Source organism: Malania oleifera, chromosome 11 (genome assembly GCF_029873635.1).
Source record: "Malania oleifera isolate guangnan ecotype guangnan chromosome 11, ASM2987363v1, whole genome shotgun sequence".
NCBI classification, from domain to species: Eukaryota; Viridiplantae; Streptophyta; class Magnoliopsida; order Santalales; family Ximeniaceae; genus Malania; species Malania oleifera.
This window is the reverse complement of record NC_080427.1, coordinates 44,079,613-44,105,488: the sequence shown is the minus strand read 5'-3', so window position 1 is coordinate 44,105,488 and position 25,876 is coordinate 44,079,613. Positions and strand designations below refer to the sequence as shown.

Below are 25,876 nucleotides of genomic sequence, written 5' to 3'. Positions count from 1 at the left end.
AATTAATTATACAAAAATTATGCTATTATCATAAAGCAAATAACAAACTCAAACTTTTATCAGTTCATAAAAAAAAATGGATAAGGATTTACCATAGGAGTGTCCGTTCCTTTCTTATTAAATATTTGATGAAATAATAAGAAATATATAAGGAATGGATATCTCTTGTAACGACCCGAATTTTTAAATGAAATTTAAATAATAAAGAAAGGAAAGTTTGAAAAAGGGAAAAGAGGGAAGCTGCCAAGCTTCGTCGATGAAGGCTTTAAAGATTTCATCGACAAACACAGGGCTTCGCCAACAAGAAAATACCGAGAAGGGTTCTGAGGCAGCCTGAATTTCATCGACAAATACAGGGTCTCGTCGATGAAATTTATGAAGAACTCATCGACGAAGATCGGGCTCGTCCACGAGTTCTGCCACCTATAATTATGAAAAATCCGATTCTAAATTCATTTTTAAGTTTCCTACTCTCTCTCTTCTTCTCTCCTCTTCGGCCCTATCCCGATCTCTTCTGATTTTGGGGTTAGGTTTTCGCAGGATCAAGATTTAGGCTACCACGAGCTCCGGCGACAGGTCGCGGCAAGTTTGCCGGAGCGAATCATCGGCAAAACGAAGTTGAAAATCATCCCAAAGTTAAGGTAAGACTTTTTAAGTCAAATTAGACTTTATGGTAGTTATAGGAATTGATGTACGCATGAAAATATTGATGTTTAGTACTGGGGATTTTGAGTTTCAGGGTATTTAGTAGGAAATCCTATGAGGGTCAGGCTAGGAAATTTGAGGGGCTTTCTCAGTAGTTAGGTAAGAGAGTAAACTAAAGCAGTTCTTTTCCATGCAAAATATTATTGATTATGAGTGAATTTATTTTCAGAAAAGCATATGATATACCTGTATATTATAGAGGAAATGTACGTTTGGGAAATACTATTATTATGATGAAACGTATATGTATGTATGAGATGATAGAAAAGCACGATTTTAAAATATGAAGTATGACTTTTAATAGAGCATGTGTGGTATGAATATTATTTTACATGAAATGAGATAAGATATAAATGTTTTTACGAGTAAAACACATTTTCAGGTATTTTGGAAAGATGGGTTATGTTATATTAAGTTGACGAATATATGATAAATGAGTTATTTTCAAATGTAAATACCTGAAATGTATTCGGCGCGAGGCCGTATTTATTATATTATCAGCGCGAGGCTGTATTTATTATGTTATCGGCGCGAGGCCGTATTCATTATGCTATTGGCGCGAGGCCGTATTATTATGTTATCGGCGCGAGGCCGTATTGATGTTATTGACGCGATGTCATATATATATATTTACTATGATTTTGGAACGAGGTCATATGTATGATTTTGGCGCAAGGCCGTATCTATGTTTTCGGCACTAGGCCGTATTGATGTTACGTATGTTCATATATTATATGTTATTGCAACCAGGATGTTAGTTTAGTTCAGACTAGGAGCTCGGTACCGTAGCTATGAGTTGATTTTGGCACGAGGCCCTATTAGTGCTATCGTCCCACGAGGGGATGGGAGATGGATAGTCGATGAGACTTTCAGTAGAGTATAGACGTCCACCTAGCAGTCCAAACCAGGGTACGGCGGGCCCATTATACTTACAGATATATTTGATTCAGCAGTCGTCGGCCAGCCATCGTCGGGTCCCGCCTTCAGGCTGCACAACCCTTCATGGGAGGTATACATGACATTAGCTAACTATTCATCCTGGGTTGATTTTCAGTATTACGAGTTATTACAGATGTTTACGTACGTATGTTATGATTTATTAACAAATATGAAAGTACATGATTGTCCAATATGATATTATGATTATTTCTAAAGTTATGAAATATATTATACATGTATAAGCACTCTAAATATTCATGTTACCACATAGCTGTATTTAGTTTACTTTTCCTTACTAAGAAGTGTCTTACCCCCATCAATATTAAATTTTTCAGGAGCCCCAGAGAGACCGGCGGGTCAAGGCCGCCGTTGAGTTAGTGAGATTAACCGTGAAAAGGGTAAGATTTTGTATTAGAGTTAGAGTTATTTTGTGTGACCCTAGAGATATTTTGATGTATATGGATATGTACAGAAGTACAGTATTATAATGTTATAAAAGCTCTAGTATTTTGTTTTTATGGATAGATGTATAGATTTTATGTTTACTGCTACTAGGAATTCTGTTGTGTATGACAGGTGTCCCCGTTACCCACGGGTTCGGGTAGACCATTTGATGTATTTTGTTATATTTTAATGAGGAATGTTACACCTCTAATTCCAAATTATTCGTTATATTTTATCTTATTTAATAAAATAAATAACTTTTTTCGCAAACCAAATATAACCTAAAAATTTAAGATTTTGAACAAACTAAGAAATTGAATGCACCCATATACATTAAACCATTTTCATTTAGGCTCTCTAATGCTAATAAGTAGTGGATACTATTTGTTAATTCAATTTTGTACTATATTTTATTTAAATTTATAAATTTAAATTTTGAATTCCTTATTTTTAAACCTAAGAATCTAAGATGGAGTCTTGGAGATGATTTTTTTTTTTTGAAGTTTGGGCAAGCAGTGAAAATAAAGAGTTGAAGTAGAGTACAAGAACTGAGCTTGCTATTTCTCTTCACTTCAATTTCCCCCTCTACCTGATTTGGGCGGCGGTGGCGGCTGCTCCTGCTGCTGTTTTTGGGTTTGTTGCTTTGCTTCTTCTTTGTTTCTTTCGGGTTGAAATTATTCTACTACCGGTGGTTATTAATACGCGCCCGTGCGGCCATGAGCTTCCAAGACCTCCAAAATGGCGGCAAGCCCTCCTCCTCTTCTTCTTCTCGGACTCAAAACCCTTCCCAGGCAGTCGCCGCCGGTATTTTCCAGATCAACACTGCCGTTGCGGCGTTTCGTCGTCTCGTCGATATCATCGGCTCCGCCAAGGACACTCCCGATCACCGTCAAAAGCTGTATCTCTCTCTCTCTCTCTCTCTCTCTCTCTCTCTCTCTCTCTATTTTATGAATTGTGGTGGATGGATGAACCCGGTGTGGCAGGCACACTGCGAGGCAACGGATAATGCAACTGGTGAAGGATACTTCTGCTAAGCTCAAATCCCTTAGCGAATCTGATCTGACTTCCAACGTCAATGTATGTATCTCAAATCTCTGTCAAACATTTACTTTCTATTTGCTTCAGTTAGTCCAGTCGTTGCTTCATTTCAAACTGTATCCTTCAAATTCTTATTTTGTCCCCAGTTTCTATTTTCCCTCTATGATTCGTCTCAACCCTTCAGCTGCTTTTTATAGTTGTTACATACCGTTGTTAATTATCATTTTACGCTTACAAATTTCCCACCTTAAAAAAACAAAAAGAATCCAAAAATAAAATAAAAAGATGAACGGGTTGTGGGTAAATCACAAATTGGTTGTAGCTCTTGCATGGAAGTTGTGGGAAGCATTAGATCCTATCATATATATAGCATTGTGTTGTTGTGCTGTGTTTAGGTTATGCCCAAATATCAAAAAGGGTCTAGGGAAGGGTGTGCCATGGATTTGGTATTGTGTGTGTAGACACCCTTATTTTTACCAGGGGCTCCCGAGGAGGCCCGGCATAATAAAAATTGACCTTAAATCCCGAATAAAGCCTTTTTTTCAAAATGAATCCCCTTGAGTCCTGAGTTTTTTAAGTTGAATCCTAATACAGTTATCTTAGCATGGTCCTTTAATTTCAAAATTGATTTTCTTTATAATAAGTCCAAGAATAAGTCCCATTTTCGAGGGTTTTAATTTTAATTTCAAAAACAAGATTTGTCTTAGTTAAGCTCCTTAATTTAGCCCTTTAATTCTGTTTAGTTAAAAATTGAGTGCAAGAAACCGCGAATTTTTAATTTGAGTCTTTAAAATGTTTGAATTAAGTTTGTAGATCTTAAATTGAGTCCTTCAAATTTTGATTTAAGTATTTCAATTTTAAAATTAGGGATTTTGGTAGGGTCTAAAGGTCACATTTTATTACCGGTTGCTTCTTTGGCAAATTTGGTCAACTCAGAGGTGGAATTTTGGTCAAAATTTGAACACAAATGAGGTCACCTTTTTTTGTTAGAACAAGGAAGTGGCACGTGCCCAGGATTTGTGAAATACAGGGTGTAGCTGCAGGGCGCATGGCCAGAGTGCATACAATAATAAATATTAGGTACAAAAAAGAAGAAGAAGTGTTGCAGGGAAATAAAATGTTACAGTTGCAGTACAGGCAACACGAGGGTACATACAAAAATGCAAAATAAATACAAAAAAAAAAATTCCACCAGCACCAATCCCCAATCGCCAGCTGGAAGCATCTTCCAAAACCCTGCGCACAAAAGAAGCAACAAGAGAATGGTGTTTAGCTAGAAATCCAAAAGTAATAATAAATATTAAAAATAAAGTCACATGTGTAGTTTGTTAAATGAAAATATTCCCTGCCATGTGGAAGGGAATTCTATTAGAAGGGAATTGGCACCAAATCCCCTTAGAGTCTCACTATAAATAGGGAGGCTCGCACTAAGTTGGGAACCATCTCAGAGCATAGTAAGACTCTGTAGAAACTGAGAGAGGGGAGAGTTAGAGGAGGGAGATTCTGTAGAATTTGAGGAGAAATAGAGAGCATTACAAAGAGGAGCTCTACAAAATTTGAAGAGAAACAGAGAGAAGCAAAACTAGAGCAGATACAAAGGACCCCCGGGAACCCGAGGCCTATTCAAAGCACCCCACACACTCAGAACCCCAACCAGATTTTCAGAAGGACCCAGAGAAGTGAGAGAAGACCAGAGGAGGGAAAGAGAAAGGTAACAATAAAAAACTCTCTCTCTTAAATTGTTCAAATCCATATGATAATTGTGAATGCATAATATGGTTTGCAGGTTTCCCCCTCTCATGAGTCTTAGTTTCAAACTTGAGCCCCTGACCCGAATCTGAATTCAGGTCTGAACCCGTTCGGAGAGCTAACCCGAGACCCTCGAACCATTTACCCTCTCAGACCCAGAGATCCGAGCTTGAATCTTGACCCGAGCTTGACCCCTTTTTAACTTAGAACCCTACTTTGACTTGGACCCTGAACTTACCCATTCAAAAATTTACCCGAAGCTCAACTTCATTTTTAACCCCTGGATCGTTTTCAAAAAAACATCAAAGCCCATAAAAGACCTTTTATAACCCAAGCCATTTAAAATGTTTTTTTTAACCCAAACCCTTTAAAATGTTTTTAACTCAAGCCCATTGAAATGTTTTAAAACCCCCTCGGGCCTTTTGATTTTTAAACCCGAAGCCCAAATTCAAAGCCCAAAGCCCGTTTTTCAAAAACATTTTAAACCAAGCCCATTCAACCCAAACCCATTAAAACACTCCCACTTAGGCCCAAAACACATTTAAGCCCAACACGTGCACAAAATCCTCCGCACGTGACATTCGGGCCTTGATCGGGCCTAAAACGGTTGACCAGCCCCCCCTTTGGACCGGTCTTTCTCCGAACCGGTCTAGTCTTCCCCCTCTCATGAGTCTTAGTTTCAAACCTGAGCCCCTGACCCAAATCTGAATTCGGGTCTGAACCTGTTTGGAGAGCTAACCCGAGACCCTCGAACCATTTACCCTCTCAGACCCATAGACCCGAGCCTAAATCTTGACCCGAGCCTAACCCCTTTTTAACTTAGAACCCTGCTTTGACCTGGACCCTAAACTTACCCATTTGAAATTTACCCAAAGCCCAACTTCATTTTTAACCCCTGGTCCGTTTTCAAAAAACATCAAAGCCCATAAAAGACCTTTTATAACCCAAGCCCTTTAAAATGTTTTTAACTCAAGCCCATTGAAATGTTTTAAAAACCCTCGGGCCTTTTGATTTTTAAACCCGAAGCCCAAATTCAAAACCCAAAGCTCGTTTTTCAAAAACATTTTAAACCAAGCCCGTTAAAACACTCCCACTTAGGCCCAAAACACATTTAAGCCCAACACGTGCACAAAATCCTCCACACAGGACATCCAGGCCTTGACCGAGCCTAAAACGATTGACCAGCCTTCCCTTTGGACTGGTTCTTCTCCGAACCGGTCTGGTCTTCTGAATTGGTGGGAAATTGGTTCAGCCTGTTGTTATTTGAACTTTAAATAATTCATAGAAAATTCAGAAAAACTCATAAAAATTTAGAAATTACAAAAAGTCAAGAAAAATTGGGAAAAATTCTACAAATATTTCTAAGCTAGTTCTCCTTGCTTTTTCCTTCTTAAAATAATTCTTATGTTAAAAATCACAAAAAACTAAAAAAATAGAAAATTTCAAAAAAATATTTTTTAGATTAAAAATTGTTTTTGAACTTAGGAAAATCACAAAAAATTCAGAAAAATCAGGAGGAAATTCTAAAAAAATATTTTTGGACTTGATTTTCATTACTTTTCTTTAATTATATTTTTGTTATTTCAAAATTTGGGAAAAACATGGAAAAGCTACAAAAATTCAAAAACAAATAGAATGAAATCAAGAAAATTATTTTGAGATTTAAAAATCATTTTTGACACTCGTGTATCCCAAATGAGTTCCAAAACCTCCCAACATAATATTTTCATACTTAGAAAAATCATATAAAATTTTAAAATATTGGGAGTGTATTTTTGTAAAGTATTTTCTCGATTTTCACATCCTAATGATTTAAACAAAGGGCATGAACTCTTCAGAGTACGGTATGCCCCGGTTCTGAGGGAATACTTATACAATATTTATTTTGTGCATTTTCTTTGATTTTTGAAAGGGAGTAATTTTGAAAAACTCATTAAATTTAATTTGTGGAATAATTTTCGATTAATTAGATACCATTCGTAAGAACGGGCATTTAGGGGGTGCTCATGCCTTCCCCTCGCATAACCGAACTCCCAATCCCGACTTTGGTAATGTAGACTAATTCTACCCTTAATTGGGTAGTAATCAAGTGTTCTAACCATACTAAAAGGAAGGTTAGTGGCGACTCCATTACACCATGCTTTCCACGAAAATATCATTTTAAAATCATCCATCTTGTCCAGTTCCCCGGGGCAACACTCGCATTTCGCCTCGTGCAGGAAATGTTGCGACAGCTTAGCAACTCCGTTGGAGATGCTTGAGAGTCGAGCCAATAATTATTTGAGAATTATCCCAATTTCAAATATAATAAGCCTTTTTTATTACTTCACCATATTTTGTACACAGTGTTAATATTTGATTACATTAATTATTTCCATGGTTATTTGAATAAGCATGTGATTGATTGTGAATAATTTGACAAGCATGTGATTAATTGTACATACTTTCAAGCATGTAATTACTTGTGAATATTTTGAATAAACATGTGGATGAATGTGGGGTAGGGGAATTAGGCTAAAAGATGAGTTCACACACTCTCGCACGCTCTATACCCAGGCTTTCCCTGCTAGGATTAAGTAGGAGTGTAATAGCGTCAGTCCTTTTGTGACAGAGCTTGATGGGACCCGCGAACTAGTCCACTCAGTGCGAGCCTTGTCCGGACCCATGTGGGGGAGGATTGAAGTTCAATCTGGGAACTTATTGTCAATAGGAGTTAAGAGCCTAACCATGCTCTAACCACACATGATTATCCAAAATCCCTTGCATAGGGTAGAGCCTCAGAGAACCCCGCACTTATACAGACCTATCCACTGGGGTTGGGACAGAAGCCACATCCTTCTCCACATTTTAATCCATTTGTTGTACATATGTTTGGCAAATGCTTTGTGTTGTGTTGTATGTTTTGTATCCACTTAGGCATCCATATCACTCGGCCAATATTTCGAAAAAGCTCAATTCATTTATGAAAAAGTCAAAATTTTTCTCCCAAAGTACCCTACCAAGGGGAAAATGGATCATTCTCGAGATCAGCAACAGATAGGGTTTTTTCCGAAACTCTAGCCAAGTGATTATTTAGGCTGCATTACATGCATCCATGCATAAATTCACACATAATCCATGCATGAGATTTCATCTCCAACGGGCCAAGTAATCACATCCCAATTTCTTGTGAAACCAGGGCAAAATCAAAATTTAGAATTCCAACATTGAGCCCACCTCTACCCTCCCTTACGACACCAGCAGAAAAGCAAGGATCATGGCAGAGCAGCTAGAAAGTAGGGTCCTAGGCATTGAACAGGGACAAGAACAATTGAATGACAAAATGAGCAAGATATTGGAGTTGCTAACGAGTAAGGGAAGGCTGTACAAATATAGGACGATGAGGTAGACATAGATCCCGTCCACGCTCCTGGGTTCACCCCAGTCCACGGGCAAACGTCAGCACAACCTTCGATCGCCACATAAAACCCATTACCGAACGTCTCTCCGTTCGTACCAATTGCGTCAGTGCTGGGATTCTTAGTGGTAGGAATGCCTCTGACGGTGATGACGAAGGTGGGAGTAAACAAATCTGAAATCGAGCATCGTTGTGATGTACTCAAAGAGTGCCTGAGAGCTATTGAAGGGACTAATGCATTCGGTTCTTTTGATCCTACGGACCTCTGCCTGGTGCCGAAGATTACTCTGCTGCCAAAATTTAAGATCCCGGACTTTGAGAAATTTGATGGAACCCGGTGTCCTCGAACCCACCTATGGTTATACTATCAGGCAATGGTAGCATACTCAGACGATGCAAAACTAATGATGCACTGCTTTCAAAATAGTTTGACCAGCACGACTGTTAGGTGGTACATTCAGCAGGACAGAGCACGAATCCGCACTTGAAAAGATTTGGCTAATGTTTTCCTTGCCCAATACCGCCATGTGACTGAAATGGCGCCAGACCGTATGACTCTACAGAAGATGGAGAAGAAGTCCACTAAAACATTTCGGGAGTACACGTACAGATGGAGGGATATGGCAATTCAAGTGAGCCCCCTGTGGAGGATAGGGAGGCTGTCTCCTTATTCGTGAATATATTAAAAGAACCCTACTTTGGGCACCTTCTAGGAGAAACCCCCCATGATTTCATGGATGTTGTGTCCATCGGAGAGAGTATTGAGGCAGCCATTAAGACAGGCAAAGCCAAAGGTGCGGATTCAGATCGGGATCAAGCAAGAAATGGACGGGTAGGAAGAAAGACGAGGAAGTTCAAATGATTCAGGGGCGTTATCACTAGGGAGGCAAAAATCAGTGGCCTAAGAAAAATTTTGTTTTCGGACCCACCGCCAATCAGATTGCATATGCAGGCATGAGGCCTCAAATGGTTCCTCTCGGCCCTATGCCTGCCCAACCAATTAACCGAACACAAGAAAGGGGCGTCCATAGGAATATTAGAAAAATAGACCCCATTCCAATGACATATTCGAACTTATTCTCTCAATTGATGGAAAAAAAACATGGTTTCAACCATTCCAGAGACTCCTGTCATACCCCACTTCACGTATTGGTACAACCCAGATGCCCGGTGCACGTATCATGCCGATTCTCCGGGACATACCATCGAGCGTTGTTGGGCATTCAAACATAAGGTACAAACACTGAGGGATGCGGGTTGGTTGTCCTTCGATGACAAATAGTCAGGAATTCATAATGATCCTTTACCCCATCACGGGGAAGGAAATGATTAGCATGTCGGAAGGAGTCGAAGCCAGGCAGGAAGAGCATATCAGCCATGGATCCAGGAAGTTCCACAAATAGCCTGAATGTAGGGGTTTACCTTTTTACAATGGAGCAGAAACACAAAATTGATAGACTACTGACTATCCAATTCACTTCATATGGTGCTTTTGTCTTCTTTATTTCTTTATTTCCATTTTCTCTTTGTAATCCTATAACATTTTTGCCTCGGAGAATTTCATTCCCATCAATGAAATGAAGTTATGCACTTTCGTATATCATTTGCATCAAGAGTTCAATCGCGAAACTTTGTTTGCTCATGTTTCATGCAAAAATAAGGAAAATAACAATACCAGTATTCATGAACCTGAAACAGATGTTAATGTAAGCCAAGAAATGAAGGTTAAAGAAGATGAAGCAATTTTCCTCATCCTATGGATTCATGCGTCAAAGAAGCATTTTGCTTAGAAACCATGAAATGGTGTTGTTTGTTCCATAAGCTCATGTTGCTGGTCGCTTTTGTTTTGATCAAATGACAGATGGCCATCCTTGGCCGACTAGTTTTCCCACAAAAAGAACCAAGCGCTAATTTATCACTTGTTACACTATTTGCGCCTGAATGACAAACCTTTTCTTCTAAAAAGTCATTTTCCAAAATTAAGCTAGGTTTGGGATTGCAGGCGTCTGACAAGTTATATGAGACAACAATTGACTATCTAAAAGGACGGCATGCCATTTTTCTACTACCCAGAAAGAAGATCAAGAAATAAAAAGCCCTTGCTAACCCCTTTGAGCTCGAAATATTCAATTCTTGGTTTAACTCGTCAAAGGATCACACCCTACATTGGAGCAATTTTAAAAGGATTTGGTCCCAAATGGAGTTCAAACTAAAATAGAGCTAAGATTCCTCCATAAAAAATAATGAAAAGTGCAGTAAAAAAGAAGATGCGAAAAAGAGAAAAAAGAAAGAAAGAAAAATAGGGGACATACATCACATGTGATCATTGACCAGTGATTACCTTTAATAACATCAACAAAATTCGAGCCTTATCATACCTCTTTCTTCTTTGACCTTTATCCCCTTAGCCTCCCTACGGTCCAAATGAAAGCCCTGACCAGATGGGTATGCATTGTTGTCTCGAATGATTTGTTAGACTCAATGTTGAGTCTAAACTATGTAATGACCTGATCCTGAAAAGGTACGTAGGTAGCTTGTTCAAATGACAAGTTCGGTCAATACTTTGCAAATACTTCGCTACAAACTGAAGCAGAAGATATCATTTAGGGAAGGGAATTTTGAGCCTTAGTTTCGTTATTTTTCTGAGAACCCGCATCCTTAGGCCTACGTTTCGTCCCGAGTCCCAAAGTCCATCTCGAGATCAAAATAGGGGTAGAGCTTCACTAAACTATGGACAACAGCCACAACAAGAAGGCGACATTGGTTTCCTAGCAAAAGAACAGAAGGTTTCCTTCGACAAAACTGGGGCAATCGATAAAGGGTGAGAGTCAGTTATTCAGCCGAACAGACTAACATCAATGTCACATGACTTTCGAGTACTATTATAAAATTTTTCTTTCAAAATAGCATGAACATGGTAAAACATCTATTTTGTGCATATGACCCTTTGATTTTGCAAATCGATGTCCAAAATGCATGATCATTCATCCTCAAAACGCCTGTCGTCCTTCAAAGGCTCCAAAGACAATTGGATAGTCGAAGAAGTATCCCACAAGGCACGCCGAAATGCTTTTCTGGGACCTAGTTTCGAGAGCTGCTTATTCGAGTAGAATTTGAAAACATGGCTAGCTACAGATGCATGTAACTAGGGCAAATTCCGTGTTGAGCTTCACTGTAGCCAGTCCGGGTGCCTTCACATTAGAGTAGAAGTTAGAAGTTGAGAGCTTTACCAAGATCAGTGACAAATAAATACAACTAGGGCAAATTCTATGTTGAGCGTCGTTATAGCCAATTCCGGTGCCTGAACATCAGAGTAGAATTCGAAAACATGGCCAAGAGCAGTTACAGATGCATTTAACTGGGGCAAATTCCGTGTTGAGCCGTGAGCGTCATTATAGCCAGTTCTGGTGCCCGCACATCAAAGTAAAAGTTGAAAGCTTGACCAAGATCAATGACAAATAAATATAACTGGGAACCATCTTAGAGCATAGTAACACTCTGCAGAAACTGAGAGAGGAGAGAATTAGAAGAGGGAGATCCTGCAGAATTTGAGGAGAAACAAAGAGCATTACCAAGAGGAGCTCTGCAGAATTTGAAGAGAAATAGAGAGAAGCAGAACCCGAGCAGATACAAAGGATCCCCGGGAACCCGAGGCCTATTCAGAGCACCCCACACACTCAGAACCCTAACCAGATTTTCAGAAGGACCCAGAGAAGCGAGAGGAGAAGACTAGAGGAGGGAAAGAGAAAGGTAACAATCAAAAACTATCTCTCTTAAATTGTTCAAATCCATATGATAATTGTGAATGTAGAATACGGTTTGTAGGCTTACCCCTCTCATGTGTCTTAGTTTCAAACTTGAGCCCTTGACCCGAATCTGAATTCGGGTCTAAACCTGTTCGAAGAGCTAACCCGAGACTCGAACCATTTACCCTCTTAGACTCAGAGACTCGAGCTTGAATCTTGACCCAAGCCTGACCCCTTTTTAACTTAGAACCGTGCTTTGACCTGGACCCTGAACTTACCCATTCGAAAATTTACCCAGAGCCCAACTTCATTTTTAACCCCTAGCCCGTTTTCAAAAAACATCAAAGCCCATAAAAGACCTTTTTTACCCAAGCCCTTTAAATATTTTTTTTTAACCCAAACCCTTTAAAATGTTTTTAACTCAAGCCTATTGAAATGTTTTAAAACCCCCTTGGGCCTTTCGATTTTTAAACCCGAAGCCCAAATTCAAAACCCAAAGCCCGTTTTTCAAAAACATTTTAAACCAAGCTCATTCAACCTAGGCCCATTAAAACACTCCCACTTAGGCCCAAAACACATTTAAGCCCAACACGTGCACAAAATCCTCCGCATGTGACATCCGAGCCTTGACCGGGCCTAAAACGGTTGACCAGCCCCCCCTTTGGACCGGTTCTTCTCCGAACCGGTCTAGTCTTCTGAACTGGTGGGAAATCGGTTTAGCCTGTTATTATTTAAACTTTAAATAATTCATAGAAAAACTCATAAAAATTCAAAAAAATTACAAAAAGTCAGGAAAATTTCTACAAATATTTCTAAGCTAGTTCTCATTGTTTTTTCCTTCTTAAAATAATTCTTATGTTAAAAATCACCAAAAAAAAAATCAAAAAATACAAAATTTCAAAAAAATATTTTTTAGATTAAAATTTGTTTTTGAACTTAGGAAAATCACAAAAAATTCAGAAAAATCAAGAGGAAACTCTAAAAAAATATTTTTGGACCTGATTTTCATTACTTTTCTTTAATTATCTTTTTGTTATTTCAAAATTTGGGAAAAACATGGAAAAGCTACAAAAATTCAAAAACAAATAGAATGAAATCAAGAAAAATATTTTGAGATTTAAAAATCATTTTTGACACTCTTGTCTATCCCAAATGAGTTCCAAAACCTCCCAACATAATATTTTCATACTTAGAAAAATCATATAAAATTTTAAAATGTTGGGAGTGTATTTTTGTAAAGTATTTTCTTAATTTTCTCATCCCGACAATATAAACAAAGGGTGTGAATTCTTCAGAGTACGGTATGCCCTGGTTTTGAGGGAATACTTATACTGTATTTATTTTGTGTATTTTATTTGATTTTTGAAAGGGAATAATTTTCAAAGGCTTATTGAATTTAATTTGTAGGATAATTTTCAATTAATTAGGTATCGTTCGTAACAATAGGCGTGTAGGGGGTGCTGGTATCTTCTCCTCGTGTAACCGAACTCCCGATTCCGGCTCTGGTAACGCAGACCGATTCTACCCTTAATTGGGTAGTAATCAAGTGTTCTAACCATACTAAAAGGTTAGTGGTGACTCCATTACACCATGTTTTTCACGAAAATATCATTTTAAAATCATCCATCTCGTCCAGTTCGCGCACCCCGGGGCAACACTCGCATTCCGCCCCGCGCAGGAAACGTCGCAACAGTGTGAAATATGACAAGACTCAATAAAATTTTGTGTTATTTTTTTGTCCAAATTTACACAATTCTAAATGAGAGACCTGACTCTATAGTCCAAAACATGTGACTGAATTGTGTGAAATATGACAAGACTCGGTAAAATTTTGTGTTATTTTTTTTGTCCAAATTTATGCAATTCTAAATGAGAGACCTAACTCGATAGTCCAAAGCATGTGACTGAATTTGCCAACAATTGATTGCCACTGGATTTTTTTTTTGTCTTTTTCTTGAGACAATGTGAAGCAGTTTTTTAAACCTCGAGTGGAGATTTATTTACAAGAAAGAATGCTTTGACATGAATTTAGCAGGGCAGAAGATACTTCTATTAGTTCTATTTGATTATGTAGATCTGTCAAACTACCCAATATTTCAGGAACAATTGAAATCTCTTTTCGTGGATTCTTGAATTTTGCAGCCAGGTAAGAAAATAGAAGATGCTAAACTTGCTAGGGATTTCCAAACTACGTTGCAAGAATTCCAGAAAGTTCAACAGCTTGCTGCTGAGCGCGAGTCTGCTTACTCACCTGCTCCTCCATCTTCCTTATCCACAACGTATGATTAGCAATCATTGATGCCATTCTTTTATGTTTTTTCTGCTTAGTCAGCTGCAAATATTGTGTAATTGTTTACCTTCTTTAAATTTTCAAGTTTGTTGTGCTTCTGGAAACAGCTCCAGTTCTGTCAAGCACTCAATTCCCACCATGGATGAAGAGAACCAACCTTTTCTTATTGAACAAAAGAGGTAAGTATTTTAAATCCAGCCATGATATTTCTGGTATCTCTGTTGGATTTTTAGTTGTGCTAGACTTTTTTTCTTTTTCTTTTTTTTGGTGCCCTAGTTATATTTATAAAATGTCATTTGTATCTTTTTGGCTTCTTTGTGCACTAGTTCCTTACGTTGTTGCTATGACTAGAATTGAGGTATGTAGTGAACATAAGAATCAAACTACAATTCAAGAAGCTCCTCCATTCATTGCATGAGTAACACAAGGCAATGATTCGGTGAAAGGGGATCACTTTAGAGATTTCTAAGTTCAAATTTTAGAAACTTGAATGGCAAATTGAGAGCAATCATACTAGGAGGAATATCTAGAAAATTGCTTACCAAAGTTTTGAGATGCCCAAACCCACTATTTTCATTGCCAAGAGCACTTTCATAAGGGTCGCTATTAAACACACAGCCACACGCTAGTCTCAAGACTAAGGGGGCGTTTGGCACGGCTATTAAGATTCCCAAATGAATTGGGATTTTCTATATAATATATTCTCAAATCAATTGGATTTCTAATTAATGTGTTATGATTCCCAAATCAATTGGGATTCTATTCAATGTTGGGCTTCTTATTTAATGTGTTAGGATTCCCAAATCAATTAGGATTGAGCCCATTAAGGACTTGGATTGGGATATTTTACATTCCTAATAGGAGTAGGGCTATATATATATGTAACCCTACAAGGCTTTTTCAATCAAGCAATAACATAATTCATAACCTTTGGCTAATTTGGAGGCAGATCCCTCAACAGTGATAAACTTATTTTCTCTTTCTATTTTCATTTCTTCCAATTTTCATAATTTCAAAAAAAAAAACAAAAACAAAAAACCAAAAAAAAACCCCTAGGGTTTTATCATTTGGTATCAAAGCCAAGCTCGTGGATGTTGTTAACCCGCGAATCTTCACTCATCCACACTGGCCTCAGAAAAACTTAGCAGAGCCCCAAATGGAAGTGATGCTAAAGGTTGAACATCGCAATATGTTTACGCCTCAATTTGAAGAGATTCAGATATCACTCTCTAAACTACTAATTACATCTTCCTATAAAGATAGAAAAGATGATGCCTCCAAATTAACTAATTGTAGGGAGTAGTCATACGTGCAAAGGAGGTTATCAAGGAGAGCATGATCTTGGTCCTTCTCTCATGAAGGTGGAATTTCCAAAGTGTGACATTGATGACCCTAATGGTTAGGTTTCTAGGGCTGAAAAATACTTTCACTTTCACTACACTGCAAAAACATCTAAGGTTGAGAATGCTACTATTAGTTTGGATAGCCATGCTATTTAATTGTATGATTGGCTTGAAGCTCTTTATGGAATGCCTTCATGGGCAGAATTTGTTTTTGGATTACTTGTCTGATTTGGGCCCATCAGATATGCAAATATTGACGGAGAGTTCGCTAAAATATGCCAAACTAGCATTGTCATGAAGTACCAGGCACAATTTGAGCAATTATCAAACAGGACTAAAGGTTGGAATGGAAACCAATTCATCGATACTTTTATTGAAGGTTCCTACTTAACATTTGGTGTAAGGTCAAGTGTGTCGGCCACAAACTATGACCGCTGCAATTTCCCTTGCATGGTTAGAACAAGAGAAGTTGGGAGAAGAACATTGTTACTCCAACAAGACCATTAGCAAGCAGAATGTTGACAGCACTATCACACCATTTGCTCCTCACAATCCTTCCGCCAAACAATTGACTTAGGAGTAACTTAAAGAGCGAATGACAAAGGATTTGTGCTGGCGTTATGATGTGAAGTGGCATAAAGGGCACTGTTGCGAAAAAAGGACGACTCTTGATGATTAAACCAGTGGAGGAGCCAGGAGAGGTTGAGGATGATTTCCTTATTCAAATCAAGAAGGAATGGAACCTGATGATAATGATGAATCACTTCTTCAATTCATGCTTTAGCTGTGTATGCTAATCCTCAAACCTTAAAAATTACTGGCTTCTTAAAATGTAGACCTTTTACTGTCTTAATTGATACAGGTGACACTATTATTTTCATGGACATTAAAATTGATAAACGGTTAGTCTATCCTATGAAGCAATGTGAAAAGTTCAATGTGAAGGTTGCAAATAGAAGGTCCTTGACATGTCAAAGCAAGTGTCCGAAGGTTAAACTTGCTATGCAAAATCATAGGTTGTATGTTGACTTCTTTTTACTGCCACTAGAGGACTATGAAGTTGTTTTGGGTAATTGAATGGTTAAGGACTTAAGGTGACATAGCTTGGAATTTTGCTAAATTGGTTATGAAGTCCGTCGTGAATGGCCAGAGAGACTCTTAAAGCCAAACATTGTGGTAACGTCACTACATTTTCAAACCATTATATGGAGTTGCTGCTTTAAGAAGGAGTGATGTAGCAACCTGGCACAACTTCGAGCACCAAAGAAATTACAACATCAATCTAGCCAAGATGAAAGGCTAGAATCTCTTATTTCAAAAGAAACGGTTGATTACTTTGAGGGGATCTGCCTCCAAATTGGCCAAAGGCTATGAATTATATTTATGTTAAAATGAAAAAACCTTGTAGGGTTACATATATATGCATGTATATATATATAAGGTAGGCAACCTTACTCCAATTAAGAATGTAAATATCCAAGTCCTTAATAGACTCAATAGGATAGGGGACCCTACTCCTATTAAGAATGTTAAATATTCAAGTCCTTAATGGACTCAATCCTAATTGATCTTGAATCCTAACTCACTAAATAAATCCCAACATTTTAATAGAGTCCCAATTGATTTGAGAATCATAATACAATAATTAGAAATCCCAACTGATTTGGGAATCATAACATTAAATATTAATTTTTAATTGATCTTGGAATCATCGTTGTAATGTCACTATAGTTTCAAGCCATTGTATAAAGAAGGTCCTTAAAGGGAGCGACATGGCTGCCTAGTACAAATTCGAGCACCAAAGGAGTTATAACATTAATTTGGCCAGGATGAAGGGCTAGAATCTCTTATTTCAGAATTTTCTGACCTATTTGTGGAGCCACACAAATTGCCACCTCAACAAACACATGATCACCGCATTCCCTTTCCAGGTAGTGTCCCTACCAATGTCTATCCTTATCGTTTTTTTATTTTCAGAAAGCAGAAAAAAAAAAAAAAAGATAGTGAAAGATATGTTAGATGCTAGCATAATTCAACCAAGTGTCAATTCATATTCTCTTCTATCTTATTGGTGATGAAGAAGGATGGATTTTGGTGGATGTGTGTTGACTATCAAGCACTAAATGAAGGATAAATATCCTATCCCTGTTGTGGATGAATTGTTAGATGAGTTGGGAGGTGCCTAGCTGTTCACCAAAGTTGACTTGAGATCAAGCTATCGTCAGATTTGAGTACATGAGGATAACATTCAAAAGACTGCATTTAGAACTCATGATGGTCATTACAAGTTCTTGGTTATGGCTTTTGGGTTAAACAATGCGCCTTTAACCTTCCAAAGTCTCATGAATGACATTTTCCGACCTTACCTACGTAAGTTTGTTCTCATATTTTTTATGATATCTTGATATATATAGCTCATCTCTTGAAGATCATTTATGTCATATGCGAACTGTTTCATGAGCATCATCTTTGTCAAGAAATCTAAATGCAGCTTTACTTGACTGATATGGAATACCTTGGACATATTGTTTCTCAATAAGGTGTTTCAGTTGGCACTTCTAAAATACAAGTGATGATGGACTAGCCTATTCCACAAACAATCAAAATGCTGCAAAGATTTTTGGGCTAACTGGTTACTACCGTAAGTTTGTTAAGGATTATGGAAAGATTAGCACTCTATTGGAAAATGATGCATTCACATGGAGTGAGGAAACTAAACAAGCCTTTGTCAAGCTAAAGCACACAATGTCCACCATACCAGTTCTTGCCTTGCCAGATTTCAGCAAGGTGTTCATCATTGAGTCTGATGCATCAGGTTGGCGTTGATGCAGTTTTAATGCAAGACAAATGCCCTATTGCTTTTACCAATAAAGCTTTTTCTCCATCCACATCAGCATGTCTATTTATGACAAATAGATGCTAGCCATTGTGCATGTAATTACAAAGTGGAGGCCGTATTTAAATCCGAACTGATCACAAGAGCCTAAATTATTTTTTGGAGCAACGAACATCTTCCATGAAACAACAAAAGCGGGTCACTAAGTTGTTGGGCTATGACTACGAGATTATTTAAAGGAAAGGTGCCAAGAATGTGGTGGCAAGTGCATTGTCACAACTTCCTAATTAACTTGAGTTTCTAGCTAATTTTGTTCCTACATTTACTACTCTTGAACAAGTCAAAGAGGAACGGTGGCAAAATTTGGAGACTAGAGTTATTATCCAAAAGCTACAAAAATAGCCAACTTCAGCCTCTCCTTACTTTTGGGACTCTTTAAACTTATATATAAGGGGAGGATTTTAAAAGTGCCTAATTCAGCCCACAAGCAAACCATAGTGCAAGAATTACACACATCACCGGTTGTAGGTCACTCTAGTTTTAACCTACTAGTGCATTTCTTAGGAATGTTTTCGGAAAGGAATAAAGGGTGAAATCAAAAAGTTTATGGCAAATTGTGATGTTTGTCAATAATAGAAAGGGGAAACCTTGGTGAGTCCAAACCTTCTACTGCCTCTTCCTATTCCAAACGAAATTTGAACTAATGTTTTCATGGATCTCATTAAGGGACTACCATCTTCTCATGGTAAATTTGCTATTTATGTTGTTTTGGACCATCTCACAAAATATGCTTATTTTTGTGCTATAACTTACCCTAACAATACTAAGTGTTGCTCGTACTTCTGTTGAGAATATTGTCAAATTACATAGAATTTCTTAATCTATAGTCAATGATCGTGACGAAGTCTTTACCAGCAACTTTTGAGAGAAGCTTTTCCATTTGCAAGGAACACAATTGAGTATAAGCATTGCATATCATCCACAATTCGATGGGCAAATTGAAATTATCAATAGGTGCTTGTAGACTTATCTTTGTTGCTTTGCTAGCAACGAACAACAGGATTGGGTGCGATGGCTCTCATTGGCCAAATGGTGATACAACACCACTTATCATTCTTCCATCAAGTCAACTCCATTTGAGGTTGTTTATGGTTTAGCTCCTCCAATTTTTCACTAGGTATTCAGCTAGATCATCTAGAATTGATCAAGCTTGACAGGGAGTTACATAATTGAGACAAAGTGCTTCAATTGAAGGAAAATGTTGTTACATTTCAAGCTCATATGAAACAACAAACTGATAAGCACCCTAGTCAAAAGGAATTCGCAATGGGAGATTGGGTATTTTTCAGGCTACAACCCTATAGACATATATTTGTGGTCATTTGTTCTTCAATGAAGTTTTGTCCTTGGTTTTATAGGCCTTGCAAGATCCTGGAACATATATGTCTTGTTGCTTATTGTATTGACTTACTAACAGATTCTAAGGTACATCTAGTTTTTCATGTCTCTTGCCTCAAAAGAAGTTAAGAGAGCAAGTTACTGTGTAAAGCCACTTGCCTGATATTGCACCTATTGATCATGTTCGAGTGCAACCACTAGCAATTCTAGATCATCGAGTGGTCAAACGTAGAAGTCAAGACATCACAAAAGTTTTGGTTCACTAGTCTCACTTACCAGCTGAAAATGCAATTTCGAAAGCTTATCAACCCTTGGAGGACAGATTCTCGAAGTTTATTATTGCTCAACCTTAAGGACGATGCCGATTTGAAGGAAGCAAGAATATTAGAATTCCTAAATAAATTTGGATTTTTTATTTAGTGTTATGATTCCCAAATCAACTGGGATCTCTAATTAATGTGTTATGATTCCCAAATTAATTGGGATTCTATTTAATGTTAGGATCTACTATTTAATGTGTTTGGATTTCCAAATCAATTAGGATCGAGTCCATTAAGGACTTGGATTGGGATATTTTACATTCCTAATAGGAGTAGGGATCCTTACCCTATATGTATGTAAACCTGCGGAGCTTTTTTCATTCTAATAGTAACATAATTCATAGCCTTTGGCTAGTTTGGAAGTAAATCCCCTCAAAGTGATCAACCTAGTTTCTCTTTCTATTTTCTTTCCTTTAATTTCTCTATGAAAAGACCCTAGGGTCATATCAATGACGTGGTTTTTATAATGTTATTTAAGTAAGATTATTGGAATAGCAGTAGTAGTTGTAGTAGTAGTAGTGATACATGCATTCTTGTAATGTGCATATGCAGATATGATAATAACAATTCTAATCATCTTTAATAATATCTTTTCATGATGTGTATCATACAAAGAGAATAATAAATAATCGAAAGAACAACCAAAATAACAAGGACAACAACAATTATCATTTAATCCTAATAATTAAAATAAATAATAATAAAAATAATATTGTTATTATTAGTACTAGTACTACTACTATTAGTGAACAAGGAGCAATTTCATCCAAGAGCAACAATGGTAGGGATACCTTTTTCCTATGAAGTGGGTATTGGTTTGGTCTCACTATCAATAATAACGAAAACCCAAACCAAAAACGGAATTGAAAAACTAAAAACCTAAAACTAGCTACCCTTTTAGTTAATATTTGTAAAGTTAAAACAAATTAAGAACTTAATTAAAAAAATGATCATTTTATCTTTAAGTCAAATAGTATTATAAGAATATAATTAAAATAATAAAATTGTGATATAATAAAATTAAAAAATACAAATGTTCTAAAAGGCGAGGGCACAAGGCAAGGCGCTCTAACCCTTAAGAGGTGAGGCGTAAGCCTTAAGGCAATGGGGCGTAAGCCTTTTGAGAATTTTATTTTTAGATAAAATATGTAAATAAATTACATATTTTAAAAATAAATAAAAAATTAAGAAAATCACAAATATAATGTGAAAAAAAAATCAAATATAATTTGCAAACTACTTGTTGGCCATTCACAAAAATTGCCAACTTAAATTCATTACGTAAATCATGACAAGAGATAGCTATAACATTACAAAGTTCAAATTATTTTTCAAGATCTAAGATACAACTCAATTGTTTTGGAAAGGTTGAGGTTCAAGAGTTTTATAAATCAACTCATATTATGGCATTCCCTTTATATAAACATGGAGTTAATACTTTCTAGCCAAATTTTACTTGAGAATTACACACTCAAAATGTGTTAGCCTAAAGTAAAAAGGCTCAAAAGGCGTTCCTTTGTACAAATACATAAGCTTTAATGTGTAATGCATTAGCCTTTTAAGGATTTTGTATTTTAGATTGAGCCTCAAGCCGTGTTAGGCATGCCTTGCCTTGAGGCAAGCCTAGATTAAGTCTTTTAAAACATTGAAAAACACTACAATAAAAATAACATTTATTATAATTATTTTCATTAATTGTTATATTTTCAAATTTTGCTTTACAGTAACAATATTAGGGTACATGACAATTGAAAATAGCAAAAATATTTTGTAATTGACTTTTTTTTTTTCTTTTTTTTTAAATATTTTAATTCTTATTTATTTATATTTAAATTTTATGATCATTCTATTTTAATTTTAATTAAAATAAATGTTTATAAAATGAATGGTTTAATCTAAAAAACCTATTTTTGGATATAAAAATTTATGATGACCAGTTGCCAAAACAATTGAAAACTATAAAGTTTAGTTTTCAGTTTTTTTGCAAACAACTGAAAATCAACAACAAAAATAGAACACTAGTAACATAAACAAACATGTTTTTTTTTCTTCAATGCAAGAAATTATTTAAAAAAAAAAAAAACAGCAATACCAAACAAGCCTAGATTCTAAGGTAGAAGTGGGTATTCAATATTCATGGTTTGGGGGCATCCTGCATTCGTAGCGAATCCAAATGTCTATCACGTAGGATTCCCCAGAGTTCCCAAATATGGGCATCCAATATTTCAAACATGACATCTCTAGAATCCCATAGAAAACCTTAGCCAAACACCCCTAAATAGATACTTAGGGTTTCTTCACAAGCCTGTAGCCCAAATATTTCTTAGTTTTGAATCAAACCTCGTTGTCAAATGAATACTCCTTGACCATAAAATATATAATGCTATAATGGCAAGCCGTCTAATTTTTTTTTTTCTTTTTTCTTTTTTTCTTTTTTGACCATCATACGTAGTGTCACAGGGTCTAAGTTTCACACAAATCTCCACCACTGCTGCCACTAAGTCCAACTTGGTCCAGCCAATAACTCACAATCAAATTCATTGGTCTATACCCTATGACTGTAGGAGTATAGTGTAGCGTATAAATACATTTACAGAAGTAACACCTTCCAACCTTATCTTTTATTGAAGAACCCCAACTGTAGAGTTTGTGCTAGATGCAGCCAATGCTTGCTAACAAGGCATGACCAACTTTGTCAACATTTATCCGTCCAGGTCATTGCCACATGTCAAACCCACCCACAAATTCTTTGGAGAACGCATGCAGGAACACCGCCCACAAATTCTCTGGTGTTCCATGAAACACAACATGTCTATTTATATAATTAACACCCCCAATTATCTGGGTCAACAGTTGGCAACCCAAATACTCAACATTTGCCAACGAGGCAGAACCGACTCTATCTACATTATATGGCCAAGAGGTTGCAAATTTGCCACATGTCAAACTCACAAGATTCCCTTCAAACAAGCGAGCAAGTCAACCTATTGCAAGAATTTGTCAAGTAACCACTCTATCTAGCCAACATGTCATCATTCTATCTTATGCCATTGATACTGCAAGTCTGCACATGGCCTACGGGTCAACCCTTTGTATTGTGCAAGATTTCTCCTCAATCATGGCTTATCCCACACATAAGCATGCACCACATGGCATTGAGGCAATTGACATATACTCGAGTTAACCATGCGGTATCATAATCTGAATCCAGCCACTGTAGCACGAGTTTGTCAAAGACTATGGCCCAAACCATGTCCATCTCTGACTATGGTGAGCATGTTCTCAAGCAACTGAACTACTATCTGCTCCCTCATTAGCAACATTATGTCAATCATCCAAATCCCACAGCTCAGCCATCCTTTAATATTGCCTTGGCATTGTCAAGTGATCAAGGGGCTGACACATAGCCACTAAATGTGAGATGACAATCTCTAAAACTGCATTTCAGGTACTCTATTTTTTAGCTTTGATCATTGCACTTTTAACTCCATGAACTATTAGCTTTGCTGTTAGTTTTTTTAGGTGATGGTGAGGCCAATCCTACAGCATGCTAATTTGCTCCGACAAAGTTTAGACTTCAAAACAGCCGTGCTTCCTTGTCAATTTCTTGACCATCCCTACCGTTAAGCAGGCATTGAATTTTGCGGTAGTTAAATTTTAGAAGCATCCCCTCCATGCATGTGTAATGATTACTCTTGGTTGTTATTTAGATATATGTACACACACACACACACACATACACACACACGCCCATATATATATGTAGAGAGAGAGAGAGAGAGAGAGGGAGAGGACATGTATGTAATGCTAGTTTTGACATTATGTTTCTCACGCCAGCATATCAGATACTTTGCATCTTTTACTTTTTATATTTAGTATTTTAGAGTGTAAAACTGCAAATCTAATCTTGTCTTGTCTGCAAGTATGTGATTCCTGGTCGTGATTTCTTGCTTGTTCTGGAAACATGGAAGAATTCTTCTCTACCATTTTCTTTGGAAAAAATGCAGGCAGGAGGTCCTATTGCTGGGAAATGAAATTGCATTTAATGAAGCCATTATTGAGGAAAGGGAGCAGGGAATTCGGGAAATACAGGATCAAATTGACCAAGCAAATGAAATATTTAAGGATCTTGCAGTTCTAGTTCACGAGCAGGGTGTGGTCATTGGTAGGATCCAAAATACATGCCAATAGGCTTACCATCCTCTACACTGACTGCTTTTTATTGCCTATTACAGCGCTTTCTGATTTTATTTTGTCTGGTAATTTCTTTCTATGTTAACAGATGACATTCATTCAAATATTGAGGTGTCCTCAGCTGCCACAACCCAAGCTAGAGTACAGCTATCTAAGGCTTCCAAAAGTGCAAAATCTAGAACTTCGTGGGTAAGTAGCAAACATTACTATATCTTTAAAACTCTGGTATTAAAGAACCTATAGTTAGGTTTTTGCCCTTGGGGCAAATTAGCATTTGCAGACAGGTATTCAGGGATTTGTTTGGGCGTGCATTGCATTGGTTGCATTGGTCGAATAGGACACTATTATACTTGCATTTATGAATTGGGACGTGAAAGCAAGTAAGTTACAATATAAAGTGGAATGCAGCAGATTAGGTAGAAATCAAAATAGAGGGATACAAATACAACTATAATATATATATATATTACTATTAACAAGGAAATCATTTGCCACTTTGATTTTTCATTAAGGAGAAAGAAGAGGATTTAAAATGAAAGTGTGGCGAATCATATTTAGTTTGCTTTTATAGCTCTATAGAAGTTTTTGTATCTCATCTTCTGATTGATTATTTGCTGTTGTGTTAACAGTGCTGGTGGCTGCTGGGAATTTTTGTACTCATACTGGTCATTTTACTTCTTGTCCTTATCCTCTAATTTGTGGCAATATGCAGCTGAGGTGTGCCATTGCAGGATGAAACTTTGATCATGTATTATTTTTTAATTCATCCGTCTTATTTAATCTTTATATTCACCTAAAGAAATAGACATGGTGTGGGGCAGGGCTTGGCGTTTTAACCCCTCATGCAGTATCCTGTGCTAGTGACAACTAACAAGAAATGTTATCATCTTTTTTATATTTTTTCTTCTTTTTTTTCTTTCCAAGCTTTCTGCAGTGTTGAGTGTACAATTCCAACCCTCCCAGTGCTGGTTGCTTGCCTGAACCGCCTACTCATATTAATGATCGAAAGCCAATACAAGTACTAGTATTTATAGGTAAGCCTGCTTGTCACAAGCAAGCCCTTCCCCATCGAGTTGAGTAGCCTTGAATATCTCCTCTTCCAAGCAGTAACATCAACAGTATGACATTGTATCCGTGATGGAATAAATACCATGACAGCTAGAGTGTTAAGTTCATGCAATGGAAGAATTATTGGCTCCAATATCTTTTAAATGAAGTTTACATTGCAGACATTCAGTAGTGCGCCCCCTCGACATATATTTTGGTTTTAAATCTCTTTTGTGGCAAGTTCTAGTTGAAACAACAATGCCCCAAGACAACAGGCTCCATATTCATTATAATCCTTTTATCAGCTAACTCCTCAATGGGGATCAATTTTTTATTTTTCTTTTATAAATTGCAAATTGGATGTACAGATATTTTATCCGATTTGAAGTTCTTTATAGAAAGGTGGGAAATTAAAAATACAAGTAGTTTA

The 25,876-nt window shown here is 37.1% G+C and overlaps 1 protein-coding gene across 2 annotated transcripts; it reads left to right on the top strand.

The window, feature by feature from the left end:
- The first annotated feature begins 2,564 nt into the window (after positions 1 to 2,564).
- LOC131168138 (syntaxin-22-like) lies at positions 2,565 to 25,865 on the top strand. 2 transcript variants are annotated; one of them, XR_009140224.1, is made up of 8 exons: positions 2,580 to 2,986; positions 3,072 to 3,165; positions 14,161 to 14,297; positions 14,416 to 14,487; positions 24,213 to 24,370; positions 24,488 to 24,588; positions 25,029 to 25,147; positions 25,324 to 25,865. XR_009140224.1 is itself a non-coding variant. In XM_058127376.1 (7 exons), the coding sequence occupies exons 1-7, from the start codon at positions 2,805 to 2,807 to the stop codon at positions 25,092 to 25,094; spliced, it is 810 nt and encodes a 269-aa protein (XP_057983359.1). In that variant the 5' UTR covers positions 2,565 to 2,804; the 3' UTR covers positions 25,095 to 25,292. The 2 variants fall into 2 exon arrangements, 1 of the variants encoding a protein (XP_057983359.1); XM_058127376.1 differs by lacking the exon at positions 25,324 to 25,865 and having other exon boundaries at positions 2,565 to 2,986; positions 25,029 to 25,292.
- Positions 25,866 to 25,876: the final 11 nt, after the last annotated feature.